Source organism: Colletes latitarsis, chromosome 8 (genome assembly GCF_051014445.1).
Source record: "Colletes latitarsis isolate SP2378_abdomen chromosome 8, iyColLati1, whole genome shotgun sequence".
NCBI classification, from domain to species: Eukaryota; Metazoa; Arthropoda; class Insecta; order Hymenoptera; family Colletidae; genus Colletes; species Colletes latitarsis.
In genome coordinates, this window is record NC_135141.1 from 33,539,606 (window position 1) to 33,549,328 (window position 9,723).

Here is a 9,723-nt window from a genome sequence, read left to right on the forward strand (position 1 = left end):
ACGAATATTCAAATTAATTAAAAAAAAAAAGAATAATACGTTGACAAAATTATACGTTTCCATTCTTTTATTAAAAATGTCTTTAATCGTTATTTAAATACGTCACAGATAATTTTAAAACGTGATCGTAGAAGGAGCAGGTACCGATCAAACAGGCATTTTCTACTTCCATACCGGGTATTTGTTTTGCAATTTCTTCACTGTTTAAAAAGGACCAATCACATCCATATGCTATACTTTCGTGCTCGTTATATTTACCAATAACAGATGGTGCATCTGTTCTCTCGCAGTCAATTATTCTAAAACCGCCATACATACAAGCGGCAAGCAAATATTTTCGTGCAAAAGGATCCCATTTCAAACGCCACACACCACCGCCAAGATTGGTTTCCGAAACGGGTCGTTTTAAATGTCTTGTATCCCATAGTCTCAACGTTTCGTCGTAACTGAAAAATTGTAAATAAACAGTCGAAAATTATAACTGCTGTTAAATTATTATACCTTCCAGTTGATAATAAAAACTCTTTCTTTGCGTTACTATGAACGCTCGTAACGCCAGCACCATGAATTTTGCTACAAATTGTAGGATATGTACCCATTCTTGTATCAAAACTTTGGAATTTACAGTCATCGCCACCTTAAGTATAACCAATTTGTTAAAAAATATTTAATAGTTTTTTAGCAATGATTTTAAGATAATTATTTCGTACCAGTATATATCACATTTGTATCCCAGTAATCAAAAGCAGCGATCCAAGCTTCGAATTTGTGCATAGGCCACGAATTAATTACGTTAAGTTCATTTTCGTTTATTTCAAACAATGTTACGAATCCTTTTGAATCGCTGACTACAATTTTTGAATGCGAATCGTTATTATCCATCCATCTTCCAGTACACCAATCTAAAGATAAGGCAATTACTTCCTCATCGTGAGAAATTTTTTTCTCCGTTAATAATTTTAAAGCTTTTTTTCCTTCGTCATTTTTTAATTGATATACTTGTAAATGGCCTAATGAATTTACAACGCCTAGTAAAATTTTATTTTGATACATAACGTGCGCCCATTTCATATCTAATACAGCAGGTACTTCTAACTTTTGTAACAGGACTAGACATCCATTGTCCGCAACGCGAAACATGTAGATTCGTCCTAGGCGTTTCAATGCCTTTGATTCATCCAATGTTTCTTCATTCTCTTTTATTAACTGGTATGTTCCACATACAAATATATCTTTGAAAGAATTTGCTGGGCACCATTCGATAGAGTCAGCAGAAAATTCAGTATCAAAGGTATCCAAAGTATGGAACATGATTGTTTCATTGATCTGTAACATACAATCTTTTGGTTCATAAATACGCACTTTGTACATAAAGGCAAGATTAAATTTAGAAATTTTTGTAAAATATGAAGGATACAACCATTTTAAAAGAGGTACTATGGGAATAATACAGAAATATCTTTATTTGTACTATAAATATTACAATTAATGGAAATTATATAAATATGACATACAATTATATATTATTTTCAAAGATGTTTATTAGTATCGTTATTAAAAACATGAAATAGAATTTATTTAAAAACATCTTGTGCAAAATTTACTTTTGTGAGAATTTTAAAAATTTCAATAAATATGCATTGAACTCGTGTAATTTACATACTTATACTGAAAATACGAAATTCATAAATTGTATAGTCATATATATAATGAACATCTTGGTCAAAAGAATATTGTTATCATTGAGATCATATCACCAGGAACAATACATGGTCATTGGTTAACTTTTTCTTAAGAGTAGTAATACAATTCTGAGCAAATTTAAGTATCATTAAGTATCATAGGAACTTTGTTTCTTCATTCTCACATTTTAAATATTTTCACGATACTTAGTAATTCAAATATAACGCATTATGTTTACAAAACTCTTACTACAAATATATACTATAATACTTATATTAATATCATTTAGATTCTTTATTGAATACTTATTTCTATAATATTTGGGAAGCATGTTTGTACTATCGATAATCCATGTAAGGATACTTTAGTTTGTTTTAATAGCTATTAAAAAACATTGTTCCAACAAAGGACTTGTGTATATTTGTACTTGTGTTTAAATCCAATGAAATGTATCAGACCAATGTTTAAAAATAAATTAATTATGCTTAAAAGAGCAATGTTTACAAAACATTTCATATTCATTGTTCCTATAAAATCAATTATATTTTGTAATTTTAATAAATTATTACATTTAGTGGCTATATCATTGTACTCTTTGGCAGTATAGAAACTAATAAGTAACTTTTTAAAATATAAAATAAATATATGATTACATGCATTTTTAATATGTTTATAAAAATACAAAGATGTGCAAACATCTTTTTCTGAATTATGCTAGATTTCCAATTAATGACCATTATCAAGTGGTTCAAACCTGAGGTAGGTAAATTGGCACTCTGTTTCTTGCATAGAGCATGCAAATACAATTTCATTTTTAATAATAGTATGTTATAATTTTGTGCTTTTATCATTATTTATATCTAAGTACTTTTGGAATACTTGGTCGGTTAAAATTAAACGATATGTATTAAATTATATAAAATACGTATTTTACTGACGAGCACTTTTCTCAGTTTCGACTAGACACTCTCTGACTAAAATACGTGCATGTACGATACCACGTTTAATTTTTTCAGCAGAAGTACGACTGCCAGCATAGGTAGGTCGAACTTCATGACCAAGTTCCTCTATGACATTAAGCAGCTGTATATACTTTGATTGACCAGGTACAGAAGGAACAGTTTGCTGTAGGGCTCTTGGATTTGGTACACTCAGTAAGGGCTCTGTGATCTTTGTTGAAACTTCTACGTTTCCTCGTTCTTCTTCCATCTTCTAACTTTTTCTTAAATAAATATCCTAACAAATAATTTATGAAAGAGATCTAAATTATAAATAACCAAATATTGCAAAATAACTCTTACAATTTGATTAATATATCAATTTTATTGGGTAAATAACGGTAAATTTTATATTTGATTGCAAACTCGAGCAAAATTTATCTAGAGAAAACGAGAACCTTTGAGTCTTGTACGTTTCATATATTTTCGCATAATCTTTGTAATACAAGATTAAGGAATTCATAAATATAACCTCAAATCAAACATATAATTTTCTTTTATGTCGCAGAACTTACCTCCAACGATATGATAATGAAAAACGAATGTATATTTCACAGAATAAATAAATAAATACAAATAAAAATGAAGTATAATATTTTACAAGTTAATTCATGAAATTACCGACTTGTACCTTCTATCTCTGGCATTCGTATGCCAATATACAATAAATATGTACATACAGGGTGTTCGGCCACCCTTGGGAAAAATTTTAATGGGAGTTTCTAGAGGTCAAAATAAGACGAAAATCAAGAATACTAATTTGTTGATGGAGATTACGTTAAACAGTTATTAACGTTTAAAGTTCCGCTCGCACTGAATTTTTTTCTAGAAAATAGGTAGGATTTCGGGGGTAGATCTATTCACCAAAAATTATTGTAATTGACCCCCGCAAGTGAAAATAATTTTTTTAGAACGATTCGAAAATTTTTTAATTTAATCTGTTAATAACTTTTTAATGAAGCTTCAGTCAAGAAATTGATAGTCTTGATTTTCGCCTTATTTTGGCCTCTAGAATCTCCCATTAAAATTTTTCCCAGGGGTAGCCGAACACAGCTGTTCAAGTGCAAGAAGGAAAGGTTCATTCTCGTTCTTTATCAATTTCCCGAAGGTGCGTGAAGTGTTGACCTGGCGTAACATGTGGCCTTTACGTAGGACATGTCGGCTTTTCCCATCACTCTGTTAAACGCTAAGGCCTAGCGCCATGTATGTGATAAATTTAATGTTCCTCAATTATAGATATAAAATGTTACGGTTAATGTTTAATTATGTAAAGTTATCGTATTTGTTAGTACGGGTTACGAAATAAAAGTCAAGGTCTACAGCTGTTGATTGTCGTTAGGCCAACCAACGGAAAAGATTAATTCTCGAGTTTTCTGGAGGAAATAGTTGGGCCCTAATTCCTAGATTGTGGTTCATCTTTAATTTACGTACATACTATGTCGCGCCGTGGTCAGGGCGATTCTCGGTCATGCAGTTACAAAATATTATGTATAGAACTTTTTCTTTGATGCGACTAGAATTTGCGTCATCAAATCCAAGTACAAGGGGAACCGAATACATACCCATTTACATAATATTTACATGTACGATTCTTATAATAAACGTATAGAATTTACGCAATGAGCAATAAAAATTTATATGACATTTTCATCTTTGAAATTAGATTAATATAGTTTAAACAATAGGATACCTATGAACACAATTGAATGTAATCTGTCAGATGATTGCTGCCACGCAGTCGCAGCTGTATTATGTTACCATATATTACTGCATAAGCGTAAAACGGCAAGTTTGTAGTGTAAACGTAAAGTGAGTTGATAGGTGTACGTGCATCGTTGAAAACAGTGAACTATATAAAATTTGGTCAAAATAGAATACATAATTTCCAAGTGTCGTAGAAATGACCATTGGGGGAAAACAACGGTGAAGCATTTTTATTGTATTACGGCATGTTCACTGATGTACAAATAGCACACCGGATGTACTGCGGAATTCGTGCAAGATGTCTGTGTTAAAATGTCTCTGTTCTTGTTAAAATTTTGTTAAATGCATCGAGACACATGCTTGTATGGTTAATCGAAGCAACAGAATCTTCGTCGTAACTTGTAAACCTCGACACGACAAAAAATAACGACTGCTAGACACGTTTCATTATTTTTTAAATAACCGACGTTTGGTTTGGTTCTCATGGTAAAGCCTCGCTGACAAACGATACACGAGCAATCAACCGCTAATCTAGAAACTGACGATACATTGTCAATTAATTGACAAAAATGTATAAATTCAAACCGTTTGTGTTTGTAAAACACGAAACAAACAGCGTGAAACGTCCAAAGTCCAGGAGTGGACACAGGATAGTTTGTGATCATAAATATTTATATTCTTATGGTGGATTTAATCCAGGTATCTCTGATAATGATCCTGAGATGCGAAATGATAGAGCATGGATGTCTAGCAAGCCTCTTTTCAAAGAAGTATGGAAGTTTAATCTTGCCACTCAACAGTGGAAGCGTTTACCAGGGCAAGATAATATGCCTGCTGAATTAGCATCTAATGCAGTGATTTTAAGGGGCAACATTCTAATGGTTTATGGTGGAACCGGTGTTCCATTTGGAAGGAGTTGTAATAATCGCCTTTATTTGTGCAATCTTGACAATGGTAAAATGACTATAGTTGCAGCAAAAGGAGATCTGCCTGATCCTCATTATGGACAAGCAGTAATATATCATAAAGGGTATTTTTACACTGTTGGTGGTACTTCAGGTTACGAATATACCTGTGATATCCATAGATTGGATCTTAGGACCGGTATTTGGGAGAAAGTTTACATATGTTCTGGAATTGATCAGAATGAACCCTCGGGACGATATAGGCATGAATTAGCATTTGATGGAAAATTTATTTATGTTTTGGGAGGAGGAACGGCTGTAGAAGCATTTGGATTCTTGGTATGTAAAACGGTATAATGTAATAAATAATTTTTTTTACACTTACTGTTGGAATAAGTTATTTATTATATTGAATTTTGATTCAGGAAATTCCTGCCTTTGACTTAGAAATGAACAAATGGACAACATTAAATACATATGGTACCAATGATGATAATAGAGTACCGGAACCTAGACGTTGCCATGGTTGTGTACAATATACAGATGGAACCACAGGTGTTACGTCTGTAGTTATCTCTGGAGGATATAACGGGGATAATGTCTTCTGTGATGTTTGGAGATTAGATTTGAATGATCTACAATGGACATGTTTAAGAAAATGTATTCTGCCATGCCCTGTATATTTTCATTCGGCTGCTCTTACTCCAGAAGGACGCATGTATACATTCGGCGGTATAATTAAAAAGAATAATAAGGTTACTAAAACTTGCTTCCCTTTTTACATTTTCTTTAATAAGTAGTTTCTTTTAAATTATTTGGAAACATTGTATTGCAGGTCGTAAGGACAGCTGCAGTTCATTCTGTTTGGTTAAAGATCCCTAAATTATCAGAGGTATGTTGGCAAGCATTAATTTATTATTTTCCACATTTATGCCATAAATCACCACATCAGTTACTTCTCATAGGTATACCTTTAAAATTCGTTCAAAGAATTACTATATTTGATTTTAATTATTTACTAAGTACTTAGAGCATTATTACTCTGACCAATGTTACCAGTTATTCATTGTATAAATATTGTAATTGTTGAACATTATTGCCATAATTCATTTACCATATTTTTATAAAAAGTATAGTATATTGGGCAATTAATATAAAAGAGATTATTAATAGATCACTTGTTTTAAAAATTGTCTTATATTGTACAATTATTATAGCTAATACAGTAAGTTATATGCAGTATTTCTGGTCTTATTTAGATTTTGAGGAATTTACAAGAATTGCAACCAAAGCTTGATTTTTTATGAAATGTAAAGAATGCTTTTCCCTTTACTTGTTCAATTTATACATATATTTAATTACATCGGAATCGTTTCGTTGTTTTTCCCTAATATTTATTAGTAAAAATATAGTTCGATATAGTTAAAAAAGCTATATTGCTTGTTATCTAAAATTAATGGCAAATATGCTCACCAATTTATGTTATATGTTGTGAAATACTTGCAACATTCATGATTATAAACTTGCATAATAACGTGCATAAATTTTCGACATAACGGAAACTCATGTATATCTTGTTAAAAAAAAATACAAGCTATTTCTACTTTATACACACTGTAAGATTTTCTTAATTAAAATTTACTCTATCATGTACATATATAAATGTAAATAAGCAATAACGAACTGGTATCAAAGAAAATTAATTGTGCATTAAGTACAGCATATGTACATGTACTCTAGAGTATGAAAGGAAAATAAGAATGTATAAAAGAGACATCGAAAATTACTGGTTGATTTGAGCTATAACATTTGTTTAATTTAACAATTTTTCGAAGAACTATAATATTATGTTAAAAGTTAATGTGTTACTAGCATAAAATACAGTTAATGGTATAAAATACACACAAAATGTTTGGGCATAGCTAAAATACGTTTAGTTAATTAATTGAATAAATTTACTTGATGTGTATGTACTCTAAGTTTTAGCATAATACTTCTACATACACACTCTCTTGATCTATTCTTAGAAAGTACAAAGTTACAAATCTAATGCAAAGATTCCTAAATCTAGTTCTTATATAAAGTATACTTTTGCAATAGAACATCGACAGCGCATAAAAAATTCTATTTGCTAAAATGCGAATAAGTCTGTACAAACTTTATGTTCAGGGAAAAGCCTTTCTACGACGATATTATTGATAAGGATATTAATTACTTAACGTCTGTTTATTATCTATAGTATACTACACATTATTTTTTTAATAAATACAAACTGGCTTGCAAATGTAAATAACAATCGGTAATAATAAAAAATGTTAGTTCAATCGATAGTAATGTTGCAGTCTAAATTTCGACGCTATAAATTTCAGCTGCATTCGATATGTTGTTCTAATCCATAGTATTGATTCTTGTAAATATTAAAAAGTGATAAATAGCAAAAAAATTGTTCAGTCTTTCAAGCAAATATCAGTGATATATCATCAAACGTTAAAAAATTTACATAAATTACAAAATTTAGTTGAGAAGAAAAGTACTCAGTTTTTGTAAAAGCTTTAAATAAACAAAGAAAAGGAATGTAACGATATTGCTTCCCTCTTGGCACAAACTATTATAATATGTAGATGATAGAATGTTGCCTTTCTCTGAAGCAGAATTTCATATCAAACAAATGTATGTTGCGTACCAATTTTCGAAGTACAAAATAGCTTAAAAATTACTTTGTTAAGTACGCAATGCAGAATACAATTAATTATTATTAGTAGGCACGGACGTTATTAAAAGGGAACTCGGGGATCAAAAGCGGTACAGATAAATACGAACTAAATTTACGTGTGGATTGTGTGAGATGAAAACTCTTGCCTTAAAGTTAGGTAAACTAAAATGTATTCACGTTTTCAAGCGACAGCACGTACAACAATCTTATTACTGGTTCACAAATGAACATGTCGGAACCTAAAACCACGCGAATTATACTTAAGTAGATATACAAGGATGTTTCTCTTCTCATTGTTCTATTCTCGGTACTGTATAATATCTAAGAAGGCATGCCGTAGGTATGTGTTAGCGATGTTAAATTGTAAATAGGAAATTGAATACAATTCAGCTGATACTTTTAATCCTGCTTATTTTTCCTCGTACCCTTTAATGTGGATATTAATTTTAATATAATAACGATCGTGTAAATTAACGTGCTAAACATGATTGCAACTTTCACGATTGATCGTTTAATCGGGAGACATGTTTCTATTTTCAATTTTTAAATTGTGTATGCGCATTATACGAAATGTTATGAATGTAACAGTTGGTACATCGTTCAATCTACGACCGTAAATTAGGCGAACTTATCAAACAGTAAGGCCCAATGCAGACGAGCGACTTTTGCCGTACAATTATGCATCTGCCTTCGTTGTTCTCATTTGGAAGAAATAAGGAAAAACGTACGACCGTATGCCAACAAATCGCTCGTCTGCATCGAACCTAAGAATTTTCAAGCAGCTGTGCAAAGAAGACTACATTGAAATCTAAATTGGTACATTAATGAAACAATTAAGATCTCATTTGTCGGTCTGGCTGTTATTTCCACTTGTTGCCTTTGTCGCATTTATAATAACAGTGAAAGTATTTTATAGCACGGGTACGCGTTTGCGATCGTTTGTTGTTTTGCGTCTATTCTTTGTCTGTGCACGCGTTCGTAATTATCTCGAAAATGTCAATAATAAGAAACCTAGGTCTACTAATTATTAAATATTGACTAGAGATTTAAATTGTTTGCAATACTTACTCGATACTGGCTCGATTCGATTCTCATGCAAAATTCCCATACTTGAAAATACGGTAGGAGGAAAATAAAACCTAGACACTGTCGATAAAATCAAATACTCAACGACTTAATGTACATATACAGCATATAAATAAATACGTATGTGAGACTAAATATTGCGAGTAGACTGATTATAAATGTGAATTGATGTTTGTACATTTTCATCGTATTCAAACGAAAAGAAATTTATGCGATGAAATTCTATGAAAATAAATTTTATGTTTTACGTACGTTAAAAACGTTTATTCTTTTATTAAACTAATATTTTAAGAAACAAAATTCAGGCAGCAAACAAACATTGTACATTTAGATTGGTTGTGAAAATGAATGAAAGCGTTTTATTGTATTTATTATTGTTGTACAAACGAAGGAAAGATAAAATTCTGCTATACGAACTGTCTTTACATTTCCTTTCTGTTGATTTAACTTAAAAAATGAATTGAGTTAATCATCGATTAACGTCACCTTGAACGACCATACTACGAGCCAAACTTATCGAATTGTAATTTCGTTACCGATAATTGATTAAATAAACGAAAAGAAATATGAATGTCGAAATTTTCTAGTCAATAATTCGGATATTTCCGTAAGCGATACTCGTAGTTTCGTGCTT

General features: G+C 31.0%; 3 protein-coding genes across 6 annotated transcripts; 1 reads left to right on the plus strand and 2 right to left on the minus strand.

Annotated features, from left to right (window-relative positions):
• Window positions 1–50: 50 nt before the first annotated feature.
• On the minus strand, window positions 51–4,135 carry LOC143344352 (diphthine methyltransferase). Of its 4 annotated transcripts, none has more exons than XM_076770340.1 (4): window positions 4,113–4,135; window positions 711–1,326; window positions 502–637; window positions 51–446 (listed from the first exon to the last, which is right to left on the minus strand). In XM_076770340.1, the coding sequence occupies exons 2-4, from the start codon at window positions 1,309–1,311 to the stop codon at window positions 83–85; spliced, it is 1,101 nt and encodes a 366-aa protein (XP_076626455.1). In that variant the 5' UTR covers window positions 1,312–1,326; window positions 4,113–4,135; the 3' UTR covers window positions 51–82. The 4 variants fall into 4 exon arrangements, with proteins under 4 accessions (XP_076626455.1, XP_076626453.1, XP_076626454.1 ...); XM_076770338.1 differs by lacking the exon at window positions 4,113–4,135 and adding an exon at window positions 3,197–3,655; XM_076770339.1 differs by lacking the exon at window positions 4,113–4,135 and adding an exon at window positions 2,777–2,897.
• LOC143344353 (cyclin-dependent kinase 2-associated protein 1) lies at window positions 1,347–3,207 on the minus strand. Its single transcript, XM_076770341.1, has one exon. The coding sequence runs from the start codon at window positions 2,890–2,892 to the stop codon at window positions 2,614–2,616; it is 279 nt and encodes a 92-aa protein (XP_076626456.1). The 5' UTR covers window positions 2,893–3,207; the 3' UTR covers window positions 1,347–2,613.
• Window positions 4,136–4,233: 98 nt separating the features above from the next.
• Slim (scruin like at the midline) lies at window positions 4,234–9,501 on the plus strand. Its single transcript, XM_076771553.1, has 3 exons — window positions 4,234–5,629; window positions 5,716–6,045; window positions 6,126–9,501. The coding sequence occupies exons 1-3, from the start codon at window positions 4,955–4,957 to the stop codon at window positions 6,318–6,320; spliced, it is 1,200 nt and encodes a 399-aa protein (XP_076627668.1). The 5' UTR covers window positions 4,234–4,954; the 3' UTR covers window positions 6,321–9,501.
• The last annotated feature ends 222 nt before the right edge of the window (window positions 9,502–9,723 follow it).

Bases quoted from the DNA above. Each gene is read 5' to 3' on its own strand.
- LOC143344353 (XM_076770341.1), bottom strand. From the start codon at position 2,892: ATGGAAGAAGAACGAGGAAACGTAGAAGTTTCAACAAAGATCACAGAG.
- LOC143344352 (XM_076770337.1), bottom strand. From the start codon at position 1,335: ATGTTACAGATCAATGAAACAATCATGTTCCATACTTTGGATACCTTT. The intron at 638-710 runs GTACGAAATAAT...GTTATACTTAAG, and splicing joins TACAAATGTGATATATACTG to GTGGCGATGACTGTAAATTC. The intron at 447-501 runs GTATAATAATTT...ACAATTTTTCAG, and splicing joins TTTTTATTATCAACTGGAAG to TTACGACGAAACGTTGAGAC.
- Slim (XM_076771553.1), top strand. From the start codon at position 4,955: ATGTATAAATTCAAACCGTTTGTGTTTGTAAAACACGAAACAAACAGC. The intron at 5,630-5,715 runs GTATGTAAAACG...ATTTTGATTCAG, and splicing joins TAGAAGCATTTGGATTCTTG to GAAATTCCTGCCTTTGACTT. The intron at 6,046-6,125 runs GTTACTAAAACT...ATTGTATTGCAG, and splicing joins TAATTAAAAAGAATAATAAG to GTCGTAAGGACAGCTGCAGT.